The sequence below is a fragment of the Prionailurus bengalensis genome, chromosome C1, assembly GCF_016509475.1.
Source record: "Prionailurus bengalensis isolate Pbe53 chromosome C1, Fcat_Pben_1.1_paternal_pri, whole genome shotgun sequence".
Lineage (NCBI taxonomy): Eukaryota > Metazoa > Chordata > Mammalia > Carnivora > Felidae > Prionailurus > Prionailurus bengalensis.
Window position 1 is genome coordinate 213,006,389 of NC_057345.1, and position 24,675 is coordinate 213,031,063.

The 24,675-nt window shown below is 44.0% G+C and overlaps 1 protein-coding gene across 2 annotated transcripts in view; it reads right to left on the bottom strand.

Moving 5' to 3' along the window:
* Nucleotides 1-24,675, bottom strand: part of DNER (delta/notch like EGF repeat containing) — a 322,783-nt gene that overhangs the window by 18,398 nt on the left and 279,710 nt on the right. For both annotated transcript variants that reach the window (XM_043578058.1, XM_043578059.1), the window contains 2 exons: nt 21,133-21,255; nt 8,717-8,830 (listed from right to left, as the gene is read on the bottom strand). In XM_043578058.1, the coding sequence (XP_043433993.1) occupies nt 8,717-8,830; nt 21,133-21,255 (237 nt within the window). The remainder of the gene's footprint in view (nt 1-8,716; nt 8,831-21,132; nt 21,256-24,675) is intronic.

Below are 24,675 nucleotides of genomic sequence, written 5' to 3' on the forward strand. Positions count from 1 at the left end.
ACTACAAGTCAATACAAAATGGGTATGCGTTTCAGACTGAAAGGCATCTCATCAGATGAATGGAAGGGGATACTTCCAATTGAGGCAACCTTTCTTAAAAGTCTGGAAATGAGAAAAAGGAAATTTCAAAACGTATCTCTATTTGCTTAGGTACATGTAAAACGTGGTAGTCAGGGGCGTCTGGGTGGCTTAGTCCATTAAGCATCTGACTTTGGCTTAGATCATGATCTCACGGTCCGTGAGTTCGAGTCTTGCATCGGGCTCTGTGCTGCCAGCTCGGAGCCTGGAGCCTGCTTCGGACTCTGTGTCTCCCTCTCTCTCTCTGCCCCTCCCCTGTTCATGCCCTGTCTCTATCTCAAAAATAAATAAACATTAAAAATTTCAAAAAAAGTGGTAGTCAAAAAAACAAAACAAATTAAGAAAAAAAAAAAAAACAACCCTGTAGCACTGCTACAGTCATAGAGTAGAGCAAAGGAGCAAAATCAAATATTTTGTCTGTTTTCAAAGGCAATGTTTCAATGTACACTTGGGTAATTACTTCCAGGCTTACTTAATTAGTATTACTCTTCTATCTGCTACCGGTTTACCTCGCATTTATAAATCCACCGTATGTCACCCCAGCCCATTTCAGAGGAGGAATCTCACATTGAAATATGTCATGTCTGTTTCATTTCACACTTGCTTCTTACCTGGCATCTGACGGTTTTATTTTTAAATAAGTAAAATCTGTCGAATAAAACATTTACTACTTCAAGGCCCTGCTAGGTTGATTATAATTCAGTAGTGTCTAAGTGAATTTGTTTCCTGCAATAAATAGAGTCATTTACATCAATAGGAAAGACATGAAATTGATTGCCTCTCACTAACCTATTTCAAAGGTTGTCTTTCTATTAATGGGGCAATCGCTCTGGGTGGAAAAGGGCATAGACTGAACGATTACAACCGGCATTACATGGTAGGCTAGTTGAGGAGACACATAAACAAGAACGTGCTGAGAAACATTAAAAGGATTAGATCAAAGGCTTTCACAAATATATACCTCAGTATTACTTTCCCACCATTTAGGAAGACAAGCTTAATTGAGGTATTTATTAGACAATAGCTGTCTTTAGCTCTGTTACCTTTGCAGCTGTAGCTGCAGAAACAGCCCGGCTTCATGCTTTTACCACGTCGCAAAACTCAAAAGCTCCACTCCACTCCACAAGTCCAATGTCAGTGCCAAACCCTTCTAATCCCCTAAATTCTGGGAGGTCCTAGAGCTAGTCTGGTCCATCCATTCTTCCTCGGGTCCAGAGCTTTTTGGACCAGGGAGGCAAATGCCAAATCCAGGGTCCTGATCCAGATAAACGGTAAATGCCAAATCCAGACTAGTCCTGATGCATGTATTGGTTCTTGAATCTCCAGGGGGCATTAATGTAGTTGGGAGAGGTCCAAGATCCCTAGATTAGTCTCCTCCTGGGACCCACTAGATTGGAAGGATTGGATAGGAGTAGAGAATGGCAGGGGAAAATAGAATGAACTGTTAGATATCAATGAAATATCTAAGACCCAGGATCCAAAGGACTGGGCCCCAGAAAGAATCTCAAGCCTATCCCAGTCTGGATTTCTTCACCCCAGTGTCCTCAGAGCCAAACTGGGGATTACATGATACTAGCTAATGATATAAACTCCATTCCAGTCTAGGGCCCAAATAGCCAGCAGCTACTTTCACAGCATATGTGTTCTGGCCAAACCCTGGAGGGACACATCTTGCGCAGGTATCTTTAGATTACTCTAATGGCCTATCTTACAGACTGATGCACCCGCGCTTCTAGTTGAATCAGCTCTCCCCCCACCTGGCTCTCAGCTGGAGGCCTTCACCATGTCATAGGCTGGCAGTAGGAATGTGGGGTGATTTTGATGATGGAGCCCCTCAAGAAAAATTTTTGGGAGTCAAGGAAGACTCCCAAACATGACTGTTCTTCTCTGCCTTACAATGATCATGCTTTCTGATGCTAGTCTTAAGCAAAGTATTTGAAGATTCATTATGAATTATAGAGAGCAACTTTGGTGTGTATATATTCATTTGTATGTAAATCATTTCTATTTCCCCATAGTAAGAGTATTATGTTTTTATATGCACATCACCACCCCACCATTCCATTGAAGCAATATGCATTCTGACTTATATTAGAAGAGCTCTTAGTATATTCTATAACCTTTCCTTACTCATAGTTGACTTAATAAATCTTTATGCTTTTGCTGGCTTGAGCCAGATGACTTTTTTGTTGACTCGCTTACTTTTTTTTTTTTTTATTTGAGTTGGGGAAAAATCAATTACTTTTAAATCACTGTTGTGCTTGAATAACATTTGTAAAGAGAATACATAATGAAATTTCTACTTGACTAAAGCTGGAAATCATAGTCTGAACTTTAAGTCTTTTACAATTGGTTTCCAATCTACTACTTTCTAAGAGGCAGTCTACAGCAGGCATCAGATTTGATAGTATTTATGCAAAGTTACAAGTGTACTGTTTAATTCTGTATGCTTTACTCAGATAAATTAAAGTGAAAGAAAAAAAAGTCACTGCTACCAGTAAACCCTTAGATTAATACAGCCCACACAGAATCAGATCAATAAAAATTATTATAATCGTAATACCTAGTATTAAATACAGAGCTACTGTGAAATACCTAGTACTAAATATAGAGCTACTGTGTGCCAGGCACTGGTCTGGGTACTTTAACTATAACTCCTTTGTGCTTCACAGGCATTTTATTCCAGATGAAATGAATATTAAAAATTATTTGGGGTAGCCTGGGTGGCTCAGTCATTTAAGCGTCCGACTCTTGGTTCTGGCTCAGGTCATGATCTCACGGTTTCGTGAGTTCGAGCCCTACATCGGGCTCTGCACTGACAGCATGGAGCCTGCTTCGAGTTCTCTTTCTCTCCTTCTCTCTCTGCCTCTCCCCCACTTGTGTTGTCCCTGTTCTCTCTCAAAATGAATAAATAAACTTATAAAAAATTAAATAAAACAAATAAAAATCATTTGGAACTTCTTCTGCCGCGATGGGGTAACTGAAGCCTCTCTTGGCCTTCCGCTGTAAAGTGGATGAAACATACATATTTCAGGAAAAACACTTTAACACATTAGACAACAGGCAGGGCAGGACTGTGACGGCGAGAGAAAGCCAACAACCCAGCTGAGTACCAGAATCGTCCTGGCTTTCTGCCTGGAGCCCATTTAGAACACAGTGTTCCACTGAACTGAGGAGAACCAGAGTTTGTGGAGGACAAGGTAGCTGCCATTTGTAGGACAGACTCCAAAGAAGACAGAGCCAGTCAGAAAAAGAGCATCAGAAATACGCCGCGTCCCCTCGAGTGTGCTGCTGAGTACTGTGCGTGAGTAGGTTGGAGCTCCACAGGCCCAGCAAACGGGATGAAAGACGAACAGTTCCCAGAGCCCACGGAGGACTGGGAAGTAAGTGTTCAAAGTCTCACAAGTCAGAAGGCAGGTATTTCACCGATCACCCAGTGCTTCAGTGAGGAACGGTCACGCTAGGGCGCAACTATCCCTAGAGAAATGGCGACTGCAGATCGACTCCCCAAAATAAAATAAAAAACAAAACACTTGAAAGGATCCATCAGGCCAGCAAGTAACTTACCTACCTGCCAGAGAAAAAGGCCAGCGCATAAAAAAGAAACACAATAAACCCAGTCACTCAATTTAACTCACAAAGACCATCCATCCACACAACGACCACTAGCTGTGCCAAGAAATAGGAATACGTGACCCGTAACCAGAAGAAGTATCAATCCAGAGACACAGATGCAGAAATAACAGATGACGGTGAGTAAACACGGGATTTGCTCAAGACAGAAAACACGAACGAAATGAGGACAAAAATGAAAGATATAAAAAAGAACAAAATGGAACTTCTAGATATGAAAAATACAATATTTGAACTTAAAAACAAAACTGAATGGTTTTCATAGTAATTTAGACTCTGCAGAGTGAACCAGTATACTTCACAACAGCAACAGAAGCTAAACACACTGCAGCTCAGGGAAAAAAAATTATGTTAAACTGAACAGAGACTCAGCGACCTATTGTACAATGTTAAGTAGTCTAACAGATGTAACTGGAGTCCCAGGAAAGGGGAGTGAGGCAGAAAATAATATTTGGTGGAATGGCTAAAAAATTTTCCAAATTTGATGAAAGTATAAAACCACAGACCCAAGAATTACAACAAACCCCAAGCAGGATAAATACCAACAAAATCACACTAAGGGGGTGCCTGGCTGGCTCAGCCAGTATGGCATGTGGCTTTTGATCTCAGGGTCATGAGTTCAAGCCCCATGTTGGGTGTGGAGCCTGCTTTAAAAAAAAAAAAAAAATCACACCAAGGAACATCGCGATCAATTTGTTTAATGCCAGAAATCAAGGAAAAATTCTAAAAACAGCCAGGATGAGACTTTTTCCAAAATGGTGAAGCAAAAACATTTTTTCTACTCCTCCAACGAAGTACAAGCAAAAACCCTTAACATGATATAGAAAACAAACATGAGGAGACCCTGAGGAGTCAGGAGACAGAAGGGCTGGGAAACTCAGGACCCAAGGAACAACATGGCAGTGAGCTCCCGAGCTTTCTTTCGGCTTCATATCCTCCAGACTGGATGCCGGAGAAGCCAGCAGCCCAGAGGTGCCCAGAAGCGTGTGGGAAGAAAAGCCCCAACTACTTAACACACTTACAAATACTCCACGGATCACAGAGAAAATCTAAAGGCACCTAAACCAAATTAAATGACAATGAAATAGGACATAAAATTTGTGGGACACAGCCAAAGAACTGTTGGCAGGAGAATTTATGGCATTAAATACACACATTAGAAATGAGGAGGGGCCTCGAATCAATAATCGAAGGTCCCACCCAAAAACAACCTAGAGAGAAAAGAGCAACATAAACCCGAACCACGAACTTCCTAAGATAAATGTGACACTGCATTGTATGTTTAATTATACAAGGACTGGCCTACTTCACTGCACTCAGTCCATTAGGGAGCTTTTGAGCTCAAGAGTAAGTTTTGCTAAAATGAAAGAGTATTTGGTTCTGGGGTAGCAAGTCAAAGAGGGCAGGCAGTTCTTTTTAAGGGGGAGAGAAGGCTCTATGATAAACAAAGGTAAATAAGATTCTGTACTGTAAGACCTCTTAGAGCCTGTGGTTCCCAGACACCCTTTATGAATCTCCACACAGCATGTACCATGTCCCAAATTTGGCCACAGGTGCTTTTTCCAAGAAGCATCTCATGGGACGAGTGTCCTGTAAAACATATTAACAGCACAGCTCTCCAAACAACTTCGGGAACCATTCTGTGGTCCTCTGCAGCCAGAACAGGGTTCTGGCTTAACAGGCTGAATAGAAATAGACATTCGTTGTTTCCAAAGACCAATTAGAGTGACGCTGGAGACTGCTTCACGGCAGGGTCCTACCCGCTCCCTGTGATCGGGGTGAGTACGGTGAAGAAGTCCTAGGGGTCGGAGGGAGGGGGGTGGGGAGCAGAGGAGACCAGGAGGCAGGAGACGGAGGGAAGGGAGCTGCTGAGAAGCCCCTGATGTGGTGTTCGGGAACCAACGAGGGCAGGGCGGGAAGCGCCGGATGGTGCCAGACTGCCGGGTTCTTGGCAATCACACTGAGGGCTTTGATCTTTTTCTAAAACCCAATGAAATGCCAACAGGCAACGTATAAGCGGGCAGCAAAGGGATTAGATTTTCATTTCACGAGATCTCCACAGTGTGGAGGATGTGTTAGGGGTGAAGGTAAAGGGGCGTGGGGAGACCGGCTAGGGGGGCCGCGCTAGTGTGGGCAGGAGGTGGAGGCAGCCTGGCGTCAGCTCCGGGAAGTGAGATCTAAGAGGTTCTAGGATTCTTTGGCGGTTGGCCACAGGTAAGGGAGAAGAGGACGAGGGTGCCAAACGATTCCCTGGTTTCTGGCCGGAACAACTTGAGGTGCTGGTAATACCACTTAATGAGGTAGCCAACATTTAAAGAAGGAAAGGAGAAGAAAATCTATAAGCTCAAGGTGCCTTTGAGAGACACCCAAGAGCGAGCGCTGACTAGGCAGTCGGAGACTTGCTCCATTTTCTGGAGAAAAGATTGCATTTTGTCTCCCATAAGATCACAAATGGATTAAAGATTTGCAGGCACAGAATTAACTCGTACGCTATTAGGATAATATAGGAGAATGTTTATAAGATCTTGACGGGTGGGTCTTTGTAACATGAAAGTACAGGAGAAAAGAAAGCGAAGGAAAATATCGAGATTTAATGGTATGAAAATAAAATATGGTGTATGAAAACAAAACACTTTTTATATATTTAAAAGACAAATGGCAGTAGAAAAATACTTGCACCCTATGGAATATAAAATGTCATATACTTATTATAAAGGGCTATTGCAAATTAAGAATAAAGATTAACATAAACGTTAACTAACTGGAATTAAAATAAATACTTAAAGTAAAAGAAATTAAGGAAGGAAAGAAGGAGGGAGGGAGGGAGGGAGGAAGGAGGATTTACATAAATCATCTGGTAGAAAAGCAAAGAAAGGTATGAATAGGGAGTTTGTAAAAGAAGAAACAAATGATCATTTAGAAGTATTAAATGGTATTCAATTTCATTATGAATCAAAGACCTGAAAATTAAGACAACACTTAAATGGCATTTTGGGCCACAGAACGACAATTCTCAGTATATGTGTGAAGACAAGAAAATAGATATTCCTGTATACTCTTGGTAGGAGTGAATTTGGTATGCTTTTTCTGAAGAGCAATATGGAAATATGTACATATTCTGCTGGGCCCTGGGACTCCATATCTGGGAAATTAGCTCGAAGAAATAATCAGGCAAGTACACAAAGAACTACACACATGGATTCTCATTGCAATGCTGTTTATAATAGAGAAGTTCTCAACTCCCCAAGAGCTGAATTGGTGATGAGTTAGAAAAAAACCAACATTTTACATAACGGGCTAGAGGGCAGCCATTAGAAGTGATAAGACAGAAGGATATTTCTTCAGGTGGAAACATATTTATGATTTACATTTATTTTTAAGCGAGAAGTTGGTTATAATATAGTATGAGCAACATGATTCCTTTTACATTCAAATATATATGCATATACACTATACACTATCTGTTATATGCACAGACCTTCAGGAAAATCTCTGCATATATGTATTAAGATATTAACAATGGTTATCTCCAAGCAGGGCAGTATTAAGTGTTTTTTCCTACAGTCCTGTATTTTCTAATCTTTCCTCCATGCTTTTTATTATTTGTGAGATAAAAATGTCTGGAAAAAAACCCAGAATGCTTCCCCAATATTATTTTTGCATCCATTGATGAGTATAAATGTCTGTGTGTGTTTATAAACCAGTCAGCAAAACAAAACCATCTGCGAATCATTTTCTGGAATGAGCCCACTTCTCAGTCCCAGGAAAACCCAAAAGGAAAACACAGGATGTGACACAGATAAATAGAAGGAAGATCAGAAGTTGCTTCTCCCACATCTTGACTGCTGGCATCTTCCCCAGAAGCACAAAAGAGGCTCCCCAGGGATGGAATGGGAGCCCGCCCGTGGTCTGTGAAATTCTCCAGGGTTGGGGAGGTGGCCACAGTGGCTCAGCAGGGGAGAGGGGAGCATGACAAGACACTCTCCAGCCAATGAGAACACGTGCTTTCCTGCAGCTTAAGGACCTACCTTCTTCTACAGGCACCTTATAGGTGAACCTTTCCCAACGTGCAAACCAGAGTGACCTGGATGTTTCTGTTGGTTGGGAAAGCTCTGAAAACACAGACTTGTCCTACACTTTACATTTCAGGACTCTTGGGTTCCAATGGACAAGCAAAGGATGGAACCTTTTCTACCCTAGTGATTCACAGTTCCTTTTGAGAATCTGATAAAAACGTGAAAGTCTTCTCTCAACATACACACATACATAGAGTGTTTCACACCCAATTTCAGGGACTCAAAAACTCCCTGAAGCCCATGGGGCAGGGGGTGACTGAGAAAGGCTCCCGACTCTCGAAGTGGCTCTTCCCGCTCACAGCTCAGTGAGGTGTTTCTCTTACACCCAGCCGCGCCCCCTGCCCTCCCAACATGCTTTGCTCTTGACGGCTTTCTCTCCCTGCCCCCCACACTTACAGCGTCTGTACCTTCACCAATAATCGCCCCTGATGCTGGAGGCTTTCCCCCTCCTTGCCCACCCCACCACCACCTCCCTTCATTTTTCAAAATCCCCAAACTGGTGTATCTTTCAGGAAAAAGAAACATGGTAGCTGAATGCAATTTCCATAAAAGACAAATTGATTCTTCCTTTCCCCTTCTTCCCATGAACACTTCCCCGAACACTTAACACTTTCTCAGGCGTTGGTGTAATGGCTTATTTCTCATGTTTCAAAGCTGCAGCTCTGGAAATGTTTAGCAATGGCAATCTCAGCAAGTCTCTGTAGCAAATGCTGAATCCCGAAGAGCCTCATTTAGTGACGACGCGGTCAATTGTTTTCAAGTAGATTTTCATCCAAGCACCGCCTGGTTACATTTTGCAGTGGTGTCCATATTTTTGCAATAATGTATGCACAGAGAATTCTGAGTTTTGGGTGTTTTTTTTTTTTTTAACAGCTGCAATCTTAGGGATTTGGGGGCAAATTTTAAAACCCAGTTCCCGGATCACTTGCCTGTAAACCCTGGTGCGCAGACACATGTACCATTCAGGCCCTCACTGTCACAGGTGCCTCCGTTCAGACAGCTGACATTAGCACAGGGGTCCTTGTAAGACTCGCAGTGGATTCCTGCGGAGAAACAGACACAAAAGGGGTAACTTGTTAATGAATCTCCAGTCCCCGTGGCCGTTGAAAGCAAGGTGTCTGAACAGCCTGGAACTATACGAAGGCAGGTTCCCAGAGGCACACGTGTGTGTGCAAGTGCGCGTGTGCAAGTGTGTGTGTGCATGCTGGCATGTGTCCCCTCTTGGCTAGTTTGTTGTGAGGCCACGCCTTATGAGAACACAGCAAATTCATTCTCTGCTTTTAGGTCCTACCATAGTCATTTATCTGTACTTTCTCTGACCACAAGTCCCAAAGCCTAGCAAACAGAAAGATAAAACCCTGAAAGATAAAATTTATCAGTGACATGTTTTTAAGTCTCCAAAAGGAACAGAAAATCGCCAGACATCCTTTATAAGGTATCGATCTAATTGATAAGCAGCATCCTGAACGTGCAGATGTGGGGTCAGATATTGAAATGAGCAGTGGTTCTACTTTGGGGAAACTGCAGGATAGAGAGGGAGCCACTTGGCACTTAGAACTCATTCAAAAGACTAAATTGGATCACCGTGTACCAAAGTGAACATGTGTTGTGCACAAGCTATGTCCCAGGCCCTCACACTGGGCTTTGCGTCTAATTTGATCTTTGTAACGACACTTGGAGGCGGATAGCCTTATTCTCCCTTTTTGCAGATGAAGAAACTGAGGAAAGAATGCAAGGTCACGAGGCTGGTCAGAGAGGCAGCTGGGATTTGCAACCACCAGAGACCTGGATCTGGGTCTGTGCTTGCTAAGTAGTTTGCTGGGAGTGAGCTCAGACTGGCCATGCAAACGTACAAAATTCTATGGAGCCCATTTCACGACAAGTAGGCACTTCAAAAGTCTTTATAGCAAACGCCGTTTCCCACGGGTGCAAAAAAAAAGCCTACGTATGCATGTATGTATGCAAAAGTAGGAGTGAGGCACTGAATTATTTTTGGCTTTCACAACAGGGAGTTCTATATTGTTGGACTTTTTTTTCAATGACCATGTATTATTTCATAACTTTATTTAAAAACTTTAGGGGCGCCTGGGTGGCGCAGTCGGTTAAGCGTCCGACTTCAGCCAGGTCACGATCTCGCGGTCCGGGAGTTCGAGCCCCGCGTCGGGCTCTGGGCTGATGGCCCGGAGCCTGGAGCCTGTTTCCGATTCTGTGTCTCCCTGTCTCTCTGCCCCTCCCCCGTTCATGCTCTGTCTCTCTCTGTCCCAAAAATAAATAAACATTGAAAAAAAAAAAAACACTTTAAAAACCCAACACTATTTGAAGGGTGAGGGTTTTTTTTTTTTTTGCTGTGGTTTCACTGGAATGCCAAGATGGGTGAATGGATTGATCTCTCCCTCTCTCATCCCCTGCCCTTTCGAGGGGAAGGCAGGTCACATTATATTCTGTGCAAGAATGCACACAACGGTACGCTCACCCTTCCTGACAACCTCGTGAAAAGCAAGCATAAAGCTAACAGTAACTGAACAGAATTTACTTAATTTTCTCTCCACTTCATTACTTAGCTCATTATCGTGCAAAGGACTGCCACGCCCAATGACTCATGATTTAGTCACTGAAATTATTCTCGCTGGGATTTCTGTCTATCATTTCTTTTTCATCTGTCTTATGAAGTCGGGCTCAAGAGGAGGAAAAAAGTGTAAGAGAAAACAGAAACAGAACTGGCCCATCTGTATTCGTACTAATAACTTACTGGAGCCTGGCAAAGCATTTAGAATGGATGGCTTTTCATTCCACTCTATCCTTTGCCCCTCATATCCAACCCCTGAAAAATATTCTGCCAGATATTTTCCTGAAGTGCCTTTCAGACCATTGTCTGGCTTTTCTCCCCGTAACCACCACCTGAATCCCACTGTGTCGGGCCTGGTGGGACGCGACCCCCCAAAGCCCTATCCTAATTCCCTCCCTGTCTCTAGTGACAGGAACGAGCCTCCTTGACTTTCACTGTCCTTAACCAACCCAGGTAATATACGAAATAAAGCTAATGTAAAGATATGCATAAAACTGGCAATTCTTCCTCACTTGGGTGTGTATGGCCTTTTCACCCAGAAGTTTCTATGTCTGTTACCCCACTGATTCCCAAGTAGCATGGACTCAACCAAAAGAATAAAATACAAAACAGTCTTTTCTGCTTCAAAGTGTTTATCAAAAAACAAAGATACACATATTTTCAAGGTCCCATGTGGCTGATCAATGGAAACCAGGTGACAAAAAAGGCTTTCAAGTGTCATGGGAAATACAGCCATAACCAAAGTTCAGGCATGTCTGGAATCTAAAAAGATGTCCATTAGATCTCAAGTAAGAGCAATCAAGGATGATCTTTACTGAGTTTCTAGTAACACACTGGCCAATCAAGACTGTGTAATATTAATACGATGAATATATTCACACACAGAGTACCACACTTTTCAAATGAGGCTAAGAAGCAAATTCGAGGCTAAATATTTAAAATCTTTAAAAAATGTTTACTTACTTATTTTTGAGAGAGAGAGAAAGACAGTGCGAGCAGGGGAGGGGCAGAGACACAGGGAGACACAGAATCCGAAGCAGGCTCCAGGCTCTGAGCTGTCAGCACAGAGCCCAACATGGGGCCTGAACCCACAAACAGTGAGATCATGACCTGAGCTGAAGTCTGACGCTTAACCAACTGAGCCACCCAGGTACCCCTCGAGGCTAAATATTTAAACACATTAAACTTAAAAGACTTCAATAAGACGGATTTGATGAAAACACCCAGGAAAATAGCAATTTTCATCTTTTGGAGGTCTTCTTGCTTTTTGGCGATAATTTTTTCCCCTTGTTATTTCTCTTTTTCAAAAGATACTGGGTCACTTGAGATCCATTGAGAGCTTTCTGGCAGCAAGATCGGACAAAAGCTTATCTTCGCAGAAACACAATGACTCTGAAGCAAGATGGTCTTAAAAGTCCCCAGTGAGTACTTGGTTACTCACATTTCTACACTCTCAGCCTTGCTAATCCTAATATAAAAAATATCTGTCATACTGCTCAGCTTGTCAATGAGAGCTGAACAACCACGAGCTAGAAACCTTGAATGCAGAGAACAGACAGTCACGAACACCACTCATGTGCCAAGGTGGCTCTCCTCTAACCCTCCCCCTCAGGCACCCCGGGCCCCACCTTGCTGCCTTCCCCAGGGGCCCTGAGCCCTGGCGGCACACTGAAGGCTGGGCGTCTGTCCCCTCTGACAAGGACGCCTTCCTTCACCTCTGCCCAGGCTGTTCTTCACCGGCACATTCTATCTGTCAGAGTCTGACTCAAACGCCACCTCTCTGGAAAGCTGAACCTGACTCTCGCGAGACGGAGCTCCATTTCTCCGCCATTGTGCACTGAGAGCATGCTGAGATCCGCACTGTTAGGGAGTTGACTGCGTTAGGGCACGACTTATCTGTGCTCCTGATTTCCCCCGCCAACCTCTGAGGTCCTTTAGAGCAGACGCCATAATTTAATGCGTGGAAGAAATTCTGGACGTATCACCAGAATCCTGTCCCGTCAGGAGGGGCGACAGTCAGTGTACTTTGGCTGACACACAGGTGAAGATTGCCAGAGGAGTGCGAAGTCATTCCAAATCTGCCTCAAAAACACCCTATTTTGTCAGGGAAAACCAGGTCCACGCTTCAAATTAAGTCTGTGGAGCGACACATGCATCACCCATTGGCAAGGGATGTAGCACGCACTATTACGAAACTTGTGTTTAGTCTCAAGCAAAAATAAACTGTAATTCAGTCAAAACTAATAAAAATTCATACTTTTCATATTAAGGGATAGAGAGGCAATGTTTCTGAAAAGACCTCTATTCCAACAGGGCTCTGTATAGAAGTTAATTTTAGAACTAAAACGAGCAACAATTCAAAGAGTGGTGCGCCCATTATAAAGCTTTGTTGCCATCACAATTTAGCCATGATTAATATTTTGAGAACTGAAAGTCACTATTTTGTCTCCAGGAAAATTAAGCCAGGTAAAGAAAATGAACTCTAAGTGTTCTCTGAACATCATGTTTCTTTTTAAGACATCATCTTATTTTATTCAAACTTATTTCCTCCACAAAAATTTTTTCAGTATTTCAACCATCACAGAACCCAACCGTTTCTAAACTCTTTCAGAAATTACAATTGACATCTTGACCTTGGCCTCATTATTCCTTGTGCCTGCCAGTCTCCATCTGCTCCCCTGGTTAAATAATAGCCTAAAAGGTGGGCCTGGGTGGCTCAGTCGGTTGAGCGTCTGACTTCAGCTCAGGTCATGATCCCACGGTTTGTGAGTTCAAGCCCTGCATCAGGCTCTGTGCTGACGGCTCAGAGCCTGGACCCTGCTTCCGATTCTGTGTCTCCTTCCCTCTCTGCCCCTCCCCTGCTCACACTCTGTCTCTCTCTCTCTCTCTCTCTCTCTCTGTCTCTCTCTCTCTCATAAACAAATAAACATTAAAAAAAATTTTTTTAAATAATAGCCTAAAAAAGGAAGAAACCCTGACTTATACATTTTTGTATCTATCCCACTTCTTGAGAAAAGCTACATACACAAAACATTGAGAAATTCTTGTTCACTGGTTACATGGGAAGAATAATTCTGGCAAACAAAGAAAGAGTTCTCAACTTTTCCATTATAAATTTCTGTAGGCTTTTAAAATAAATGATTAGGTACAATGTGATCGAACCCATAACCCAGTGGTCTCATTTCTGAAACCCAGTTCTCCCCCCCACCCAAAATTGAGAAAGTACAAAAAATTATACGAATAAAGATGTTCATTTCAGAATTATTTATAACAGCCCCACGTCAGATGCAACAAGGGAGTGGATAAATATTCCCCCAAGGAATACTACATAGCCATTTAAAATAGAACTAGTGGGGCGCCTGGGTGGCTTAGTCGGTTGGACGGCCGACTTCGGCTCAGGTCACGATCTCGCGGTCCGTGAGTTCGAGCCCCGCGTCGGGCTCTGTGCTGACCGCTCAGAGCCTGGAGCCTGTTTCGGATTCTGTGTCTCCCTCTCTCTGACCCTCCCCCATTCATGCTCTGTCTCTCTCTCTATCTCAAAAATAAATAAAAACGTTAAAAAAAATTTTTTACTTTTTTTTTTTTTTAATTTTTTTTCAACGTTTTTTATTTATTTTTGGGACAGAGAGAGACAGAGCATGAACGGGGGAGGGGCAGAGAGACAGGGAGACACAGAATCGGAAACAGGCTCCAGGCTCCGAGCCATCAGCCCAGAGCCCGACGCGGGGCTCGAACTCACGGACCGCGAGATCGTGACCTGGCTGAAGTCGGACGCTTAACCGACTGCGCCACCCAGGCGCCCCCAAAAAAAATTTTTAAATAGAACTACTAAGACTTCCTGGCAATATCTAAATCAAACATACGACCAAAAGGAAGGTATAAGCAGAATGACATAAAATCGCAGGTAAACTCAGTTGTACTACAAAAACATGGATATTTAAAAAGGATGGGAACAACAGCAGTAATAACTGGTCTCATATTCTGTTGTAAAGCTACGAGCAATTTTAAATTTTCTTTTTTCCAAAATTTTATTATTGTTGCGGTGTTTTCATAATTAAAAACTGAAATATTTTCTCCCCAGCGCTGGCCACCCCAGATTCCAAATGAGTCTATTGTTGATCATCGAGTTTGTTCTGCAAAAAAATAAAAATCGACAGCATAGGGGGAAACTTGAGAAGTCGTGAGCACTAGCGAAGTATTCCACGTCTAGTCATGAACCAGCTCTGAGCTAATTTTGGAGCGGGGAGCGAGCATTTCGGTATGTCTGAAGAGAGGTTACTCCAAGTCCCTCCATGCATTTTCCTTCTAACAATTTCGTGATCCACAGCAGAAATTTCCTGGGAAAATGTTCATATTGGTTTCCTTTATTTAATTAGAGCGTTAAGCGGCAATTTCAATTCAAGTAAAGATGGGCTTTGAGCATTTGTCTTTGTGCCAGCCACTACATCAAGAGCTACAGAGAATTTAAAAGAAGGAGGAGGAGGAGGAGGAGGAGGAGGAGGAGGAGGAGGAAGAGGTGGTGGTCCCGGTGTCGTCACTGCCTTTCAGGAAATTATGATTTAGTGTAAAAAAGAGGGTATTTCTGGGCACCTGGGTGGTTCAGTCAGTTAAGTGTCTGACTCCTGACTTTGGCTCAAGTCATGATCTCAAGATAAGGGAGTTCGAGCCCCACGTCAGGCTCTGCACTGACAGTGTAGAGCCTGCTTGGAATTCTCTCTCTCTCTACCCCTCCCCTGCTGGTGCTCTCTCTGTCTCTCTCAAAATAAATAAATAAACTTAAAAAAAAAAAAAGAGGTAATTTCTACAAGGTTGACCGTAATTGTCACAGCAAATACAGAGACAAGGTTGGAAGAACTCAAGGAGGGAGGTATCACATAGTCGGAGACCGACAGACAAAGGGGACAAGAAGGAAACCCTGGGGACCAACGGTATTCATGGCATCCCGAGGACAAGGATTCAGTGGGGGCAGGGGGACCAGAGTCAGGGAACAGGAACGGAGCTGCAGAAGGAAGCTAACGCACAGTGAGTTTCAAAAGGGACCCAACGGTCAATGGGGCAAAGAAGCAGGAACCAGGAGTCGGAAGCTAGAAGGGCAGGCTTCAGGATCTCACTGAAAAGCCCTCAGCTGGGTCACTGCAGGGTGGTGTGGACAAAATCCAAACTAAAGAGGACGATGAGAAGAATAAAAAGTTTACAAATGGAGGTGTTATCTACAGCAACTCTAGGGTAACTTGCTTATAAAATAAAGAGAAAAAAAGGGGGAAGGAAGCAGAGGACACAAAGTCAATGAAAAGCATTTTTCTTCCAATTCACATTTATGAAGAAGTTTAAAAACACTTCTTTTTTTTTTTTCTGTGTGGCTGCCCAATTTCTCCCACTCCACTTATGAAAAAAAAATCTTTCCCATTCATAGCAATTCTGGAAGAACCATACGTTATTCTAGACAACGGTCTCTGGGCCATTATTCAGTTTTGGTTAGCTGTCCATTCTTGTATCCATAACGTGTGAATGTAGGCATAATAAATAAATGAAAATATAACACCTGGCAGAAGGTCCCCCTCACTGCTTTCCTTGATCAAAATGTTCTTCAGCTATACTTGCCTGAGCTCCCATTACACTCATTCTTTTTAGGAAGCTGTAGTAATTTATTTAAGTTGGATTTTAACATAAAACAGCAAAAAAATCACCACTTGAAAAAAATGTATGAAGTGTGAAGTAGGAAGTTACAGTCCCAACCCTCTCCCAACACCCGCCCCCCCCACCTAAGTTCCAACTCCAGAGGCAAGTACTAATTAGCACTTGCTATTCACCCATCTGGTAGTTCTCTGAATTTATGCTACATCTGAAGAAATGCTTCTGAAGAGGGACAGATGTCCATCCCCCAAAGAGAGAAAGGCACAGGATCCTGTGACTCACTTTTCCTCTGGATCGGAGGGTAGGACTTTGCCCCTTCTACCTCTACTTTAGTTCCTTCCACCACCCTGCCCCCCAACTATTACTTGAGAAGTTCTACCATTTAGGGGCTCTTGGGTGGCTCGGTCGGTTAAGCATCTGACTTCAGCTCAGGTCATGATCTCATGGCTTGTGGGTTTGAGCCCCGCAACGGGCTCTGTGCTTACAGCTTGGAGCCTGGAGCCTGCTTTGGATTCTGGGTCTCTCTCTCTCTCTCTCTCTCTGCCCCTTCCCTGCTCACGCTCTCTCTCTCAAAAATAAATAAACATTTGGGGTGCCTGGGTGGCGCAGTCAGTTAAGGGTCCGACTTCAGCCAGGTCACGATCTCGCGGTCTGTGAGTTCGAGCCCCGCGTCGGGCTCTGGGCTGATGGCTCGGAGCCTGGAGCCTGTTTCCGATTCTGTGTCTCCCTGTCTCTCTGCCCCTCCCCCGTTCATGCTCTGTCTCTCTCTGTCCCAAAAATAAATAAAAAACGTTGAAAAAAAAAATTAAAATAAATAAATAAATAAATAAACATTAAAAAAATTAACAAAAGAAGTCCTACCATTACTGCTGCTAGGCTTTGCCTTCAGGAGTCTCATTTAAATTCAAACCTAAAAGTCTCCACAAATATACCCAAATTAGATGATCACTTTATCTGCCCACTGGGATGACACCTTTAACACATATGTATGCCTTCCAATCCCTCCCATCCCCATCCCCCTCAACTCATGGGTTTAGTTAAAATGATATGAAACTTGAATGTGGTCATTTAAATTTTTCTTTAAGAATGGGTATAATGGACATACTCTAAGGTGACCCCCAATGAGTCATACCCTTCCGTTGTATGTGAGCTTCAAACCGATAGCATCTGACAAAACTGAAGAGATTTTGAAGATGCAGTTAAGGTCCTTAAACTCTGTGTTGATCCTAGGTGGGCCTGACCTAATCAGGGTTTGTTTGTTGTTGTTGTTTTTTAATGGAGGGTGCAGGCCTCCTCTCCTGAAGTTAGAGGCATGGAACAGCACAAGCTCTCATCTCCCTTTCATTGCTGGCTTTCAGGGAGCAAGCTGTCATGAATTCTACAGCCACAAGGATACGAATTCTGCCAACAACCTGAGGGAATGGGGAGGTTGACTCTTTCCTATTCAAGCTTCCAGTGAGAACTGAGTCCAGCCAATACCCTGATTCCCATCCACTAAAACGTGCCTGGACCAACGGAAGTGTTAGATACTAAAAGGGTGTCGTTTCAAGCCACTGCTTTGTAGTGATTCTTTATGCAGAACTAATTAGTAAAGCAGCTATACATACTTTTTTCCAAAAGATTTCTCTTCACCATTAAATTACCGGCCACAATCACTTTAATATCCTCTGTTTAGGTTTATCCCTGCATTTAAAGGATTCTGTTCAACCCTCTTCTTCCTATTCTCTAGCTCCAACTATATAGTTGTATGTGTTCTGATTTAGTCCCAGTTCAGTGAGAATACTTTCTAAAATAATTTTCTTGGGGCGCCTGGGTGGCTCAGTCCATGGACTCTTGATATCAGCTCAGGTCATGATCCCAGCATCGTGGGATCGAGCCCTGCATAGCACAAGGCCTGCCTGAGGTTCTGTCTCTCCCTCTGACCTTCCTTCACTCTCTCTCAAAATGATGACAGATAGATAGATAGATAGATAGATAGGTAGATAGATAGATAGGGTAAAATAATTTTCTTGGAAAGGGTACATGGTGTTGTGTTATGCTTTCCGTAGGCTTAAATGTGCACAATGTCTTTCCGTTGTCCTCGAACGTAAAGGATCCTACAACTGCCGGTCCTTTCCACTGGGCAGCCTGAAACACTGCTACATGACTGTTTGCTTTCATTAGAGAGAAGGGCAGGCCAGTGTGGACTGGATTCTCTTCCTTTTGTATGTAACCTGTACTCCCTGTGAAGACTTTCATAAAAAATATTCTGTCCCTCCTCAGATTTAGAAATTTTAACAGGAAATCTCAACTTGCGTACCACCTCCTTCACTGATCCCTCCGGCCCTCTGGGAGCTCCTTCATTCTATACAAAAACTCCAGTTTTCTCCAGGTCGCAGACTTCTCCTTCTAGCAGTTCGTGGATTCTGGTTTTATTTCCATGTGTTCCTTCTTCTTCGGGAGCGTCCGCCATTCAGACAGAAACAGATCGCCTAGAGCGCCTCTCCCCATGTCCCACCTTGTCGGTCACGATTTCCTTTTCCTCCTATTTTCACTTCTACCATGAACTAGTTCCTTCTTTGTGTTTTCCAGATCCAGAGTCAAGTTTGAGTAGCATACAGCACTTCTCTCACTTCCTCTCCTGAGTGGTTAGAGCTCTTGGCTGCTGTGGCAATTTCATTTGTATTTCCTAGATTATCTTCCCTTTTTGAGGGGTTGGGACAGGCTCCTCGTACTGGCCAGGAGGACGAAGGAAGAAGATGTCAGAACCAGACGCCATTGGACTTCCCTCTGGTGCCGGACACGTCGGCCAACGGGGCCCTGTCTACTACGGCACAGGGTGGAGGCCTCCCAGTTTTGGGTTTCCAAGGCTCTCCAGGGAAGAAGAGAGCCCATTCTCTCTCAGCCACACAGAAAATAAAGGGCCAGCTCAGCCCGACTGCAGTTGTTGTAGAGGACAGCCAGCCTCTGTGAGATCAGTGGAGCCCCCCACCTCATGAGGTCACATGTAGGTAATGCACGGCATGTATTTCCTCTTTGTAAACCGGGGTCCTTTGAACTCAGCTGGCCATTGATTCAGTTCTCCTCAGAAACCCCTCCTCTAACCCTGTTGTGTGCGAAGTTCCCAACACCTGCATCCTTTTCTTGAGAATCTAAATCCTCAGATATGTTTGGGATACCCTCCGGGGTCACTTATCTTCTTGGGTCATCCCTGGCAGAGTCAGGGACTGATGGAGAGGAGTCCTGGAAAGACAGAGGGGTGGAATTTAGGGGCGCCCGGGTGGCTCAGTTGGTTGACTCTCGATTTCGACTCAGGTCATGATCTCACGGTTTTGTGAGTTCGAGCCCTGAGTCCAGCTCCATGCTAACAGTGTGGAGCCTGCTTGAGATTCTCCCTCTCTCTCTGCTCTTCCTCCACACATTTTCTGCCTCTCTTAAAAATAAATAAACTCAAAAAAAAAAAAAAAAAGAAAAGGAAGGGAGGGGGCACCTGGGTGGCTCAGTCAGTGAAGCATCCAACTCTTGGTATCAGCTCAGGTTGATCTTGGAGTTTGTGACATTGAGCCCCAGGTCAGGCTTGGTGCTATTAACACAGAGCCTGCTTGGGATTCTCTGTCTCCCTTTCTCTCTCTGGCCCATTTGTGCGCCCTCTCTCTCTCTCTCTCTCAAAAAGAAATAAACTTAAAAGAATGAAGGGGTGGAATTTAGAGCATATATGGAAGGATGAACAGTCTATGTATCCGTGGTTCATCATGTGTAACTGTAGTTTTTACTGCTTAGTCATGACAGCACAATTAATGCCTCCAAGACAGGAAAAAATTGCATCAGGGACTGAAGAACTTTGGAATTTTTACTTTTTGAAACACATTCACTACTAATTCTGTCATTGAAGAACCTCAAAATGTCAGTAAGTATCACTGTCCTTACTTTATACAGACACAGTCACACTTGAGGAGATTAATCCAGGCTCAGCAGGTCTCCGGATTCTTATTCCTCTTTCCAGAACTGAGCAGACTCCCTATCTCTCACTACTCTGAAAAACCTGGAAATGAAATCCACGTGAGTGAAGCCAGCACATCTACCCTTGTGGAAGTGGAGGACTTTGGTTCCAAGTGGGCATCACACTCAGAAGGGAGCATCAGATCTGCTGAACACAGACCAGACCCTTGGCCCAGCCCCATCCCTTCCGGCCAAAGACTAGATCAAGTTCATCCGTGTGGCCTACAAACCCTTCAGGCTCACCAAAGAGACCGCTAAATACAGGTGGGCCCATCCAATGACGAGGAAGGTCACCCGGCAGATGGATGATGTCAAGTAAGCAGCGGTGGGAGCACGAGGTTAGAGGCTAGAAAGAGAGCCCACAAAGGCATTAAAAAATCCAAATCCAGCCCCGAAGGTGTGGCCTAGAGAAATGTGTGCGGTGGCTGATAAACACGGATTTCCTGGCGTGGTGCCGTCCGAGGGCATCTGGGCTTGAACGAAGTCACACCGCTAAGCCCCCTGGGGAGCGAGAAGAAAAGGCTTCGGGGACGTGCTGGCTGGGCTTCTGAGGGACACCACTGCCACGTCGCAGGGCTGTTGTGAGGGCTTGATGAGTTCACGCACACGGGGCCGAGAACGAGCTCTGCACATTATCAGCACCCTGCCGATGTCGGCTGTTTTTCCGGAGTGCCTCTGACACGCATCCACTCAAATGAGCTCACATCTCCCTCGCCAGTGACTCACTTAACGAGAACCAGCTTTGTGGCCAACGTGTGAGGCCACCTGCGCCCTCCGCCGGAAAGCGTGGCGTCCCAGCTCTGCCCGGCTCGCCGCACAGCCCCACGCTCCCCTCCCCGTGCTTTCCGCCGCCAGGTCCTCAGGTCCGGGTCGCACAGTGCGCCGCATCCCACTTTTTATCACAGGCTTCCGAACGCACCCAACAGAGAAGACAGAGGGGGTACAGGAAGAAGGAAAGGACAGGAGAGAGAAGTTTCCATCTATCAAGAGGAAACCCCAGACGTGCAAATTGGTCTCTTCGGCCCCATGAATTGTCCCACCTCCAGCATTCGGTCTGGACTCCGAGTGAGGTAATGCTCCAATTAGAGGCTGGTGCACTTAAGCTGAGAAAGGCATGAGGTCGTTTAGGCCACTCGGGCGCAAGAAGGCCAAGGGGGTGGCGCTCACCTTTGTACTCGGCCAGACACACGCACTCGTAGCCATTAACGAGGTCCCTGCAGGTGGCCGCGTTCAGGCACGGAGCAGACAGGCACTCGTTGTATTCCTCCTCGCAGTAGAGGCCGTGGTAACCTGAGGGACGGAGAAAAAGGCCTGAGGTCACACGTGTCCCAATCACCCCCGCACTGGACCAGCCTACAAGAGAGGCGGCTGGGTATTGATCGGAAGCATGGCACGGACAGATGGGACTTAAGGATTTGAGTCCCTTGGGGTATATGGAAACGTGGGTTCCCGGGAAGAGTTTCCTATGACGAGTCTGTTTTCATCACCCTCTTTCAGGATCCCAAGTATAAAGGAAGTGATCCCATTTATCCACCAGATGGTCTCGGGACGACATCGCGTCCAACGGCACTGGTGACCCGGAGGCCGGGGTCACTGAGTGCATCTGCTGTGGCCGCAGGAGACGGGGATGAGAGCAGCAGGGCTCACGGCATGGAGCATCAGCTCCTTTCAAGGATGGGGACCACCCTTCCTCCGACTGGAAAAGTGTTATCCAGTAACCACAGAGAATTTTATTAAAGGAGAAAAGGACTGATGTATTTCCTTTGCTTTTCAGGTCAAGAAGAGATTCAGCTAAAAAAGGCTTTGCTGTAATTCCTGGTAAAATCTGGGGTATTTTTTTTTTAATTTAAAATTATAATGATCTCAATGATAACATTTTAAATTGTACTTTAAAATGCTAATGGTTAAAAATAGATGAAGAGCAATGGAGAAAAAGAAACCGACAGTTTCTCAATAAAGACGGCTTTTACTCTATTTGCAAAACAGGTGTTTATTCTAAAGGACAAGAAGACAACATTCTCTGAGATTCACTCATGAATGTTATACTGTTTTTAACTTTCAAAAACATGCGTCAGTGCCAATTTGCAGTGAAACCGAGCCATTTTTTTTTCTGGCCCTGTCCAAACAATGAGAAACACGTGAGTGCTTTCAAAAATCACCCTGCCTGTGTTGGTTCTGAATTCAGATAAGCAGAAAAAATAAACCTTTGCTCAAACGGGAACTAGAACTACTAGTTTGAGTAGTTTTTTTTTCCTCCCCAGCTTTCCAACCCACCGCCAACCTCCAAACCCAGCAAGTTTCATTAAGACATGCTAATGTGTTGAACTGTTTTGTTTTCAGTCCCTGTTGCAAAAGTAGGTTAAACTCATATTTGCATTACCGACAGAACACTTTTCAATTGCTATTGTTTTTGAACTGCTTTCCCAAATTAGGTGGTGCTAACAGCCCCTCAGAGGAGACCTCGACCTACCTGAGACAAATATGCCATGGTTTTCAATTGTTCTGTCTTACCCTACTTTTTGTAATTTTAGGGCAATATTTCTCATCACTCTTCATCAGTATTTTGATCATCCAGATCAGAGTTTCTCAACTGACAGCAATTTTGCCCCCAGAATACATTTGGCAATGCTTTTAGAGACACGTTTGGTTGTCACAACCAGGGTGGTAGGGAAGGAGCTGCCCCTCAGCTGTCAACTGTCAACTGTCAGAAGTCAACTGAGTCAACTGACTTTTGGTGCCCAGTGTCAGGGTGCTGTTCAACATCCTACGGGGCATAGGACAGCCCTCCACAACAAGCTATCCAGCTAAAATGCTAAGAGAGCCAGACAGAGAACCCTGCTCTAGATCCAGCAAACTCCGGCTCACGGGCCAAATCCATCCCAGTCTGGTGTTGTAAATGAAGTTTTGTTGGGACACAGCCACACTCATCCATTTATGTATCGTCTCTGGCTGCATTCCCACTACAATGGCAGCCTGACTAGTCGCAACAGAGATCATATGGCTTGCAAAGCCCCAAATCTTTACTCTCTGGTGTCTTATAGAACAAGTTTGCTGATTCCTGATCTACATTCAACAGAAAATCTTTCTTCTTACAGGAGTTTTGGATATTAACTTCTTATCAAATATGCACACTGCCAACACTTCCTCCCATTCCATAGTTGGCTTTCATTCAGTTGATTGCTTCCTTTGCCATGAAGTTTCTTAGTTTGATACAGCCATATTTGCCCACTTTTACTTTTGTTGCCTCTGCTTTTGGTGTCATATCTAAGAAATCATTGCCAAGACCAATGCTAAGAAGTTTTCCCCCCATATTTTCTTCAGGGAGTGTTAGAGTTTCACGTCTTACATTTAGGTCTTGAATCCATTTTGAGTTGGGTTTTTTTTTTTTTTTTTGTGGAAGATACCAATGGCCAACAGGTATACAAAAAGATTCTCAGGATCATTGGTCAAGGAAATAAAATCAAAACCACAAGGAGATATCACGTCATACCTGTTAGAATGGCCATTATAAACACACACACACACACACACACAGAGGGAGAGAAAATAACAAGTCTTGGTGAGGGTATGGAGAAACTGGAATCCTTATGCACTGCTGGTGGGAATGCAAAATGGTGCAGCCGCTATGGAAAAAAATATAGAGAATTCCCCCCCCCCCAAAAATTAAACATAGATCTACCATATGAATTACAATCTCATTTCTGGGATTTATCCAACATAATGGAAAACAGGATCTCGAATAGATATTTTCACACCCGTAATCATTGCAACGTATTCCTCATTAGCCAAGATGTCGATCAACAGACGAATGGATAAAGAAAATGCAGTTTATACATATGATGGAATATTATTCAGCCCTTAAAAACAGAAGGAAATCTTGTCATACGCTATAACATGGATGAACCTTGAGACTATGAGCTAAGTGAAATAAGCCAGTCCCAGAAGGACAAATATTTCACGGTTCCGCTTATACGAGCTACATGAAGTAGTGAAACTCATAGGAACAGAGTAGAATGGTGGTCGCCACTGGCTGGGGGGAAGGGGAAAATGGGGAGTTGCTCTTCAATGGATTCGGAGTTTCAGTTATGCAAAATGAAAATGTTCTAGAAATCTTCTCTATGACAATGTGTGTATCACTAACAACACTGTACTGACCCTTAAACATTTTGTTAAGAAGGTAGGTTTCGGGGCGCCTGGGTGGCGCAGTCGGTTAAGCGTCCGACTTCAGCCAGGTCACGATCTCGCGGTCCGTGAGTTCGAGCCCCGTGTCGGGCTCTGGGCTGATGGCTCAGAGACTGGAGCCTGTTTCTGATTCTGTGTGTCCCTCTCTCTCTGCCCCTCCCCCGTTCATGCTCTGTCTCTCTCTGTCCCAAAAATAAATAAACGTTGAAAAAAAAAAAAGAAGGTAGGTTTCATGTTATGCGATTTTTCTCAGAATTAAAAAAAAAATTATATGAATAATATATAACCTACAAAAAGAGTCAACTGTCTTTTGGCGACTCAGTATGGAGTAACAATCACAAGGAACATCTTTTCAAGTGTATTTGCTCTCCTAACAGATCTTTCAAAAATCACTTGGAAGAATAATAGATAACCCTAACAAGCATCTTTGACCTCATAATTGAAGTGTTATTTACATAGACAAAAATCAAAAGCAAATTTCATATCATTGTTTTCATATTTTACAAACTGCATCATTATCTTCTTCTA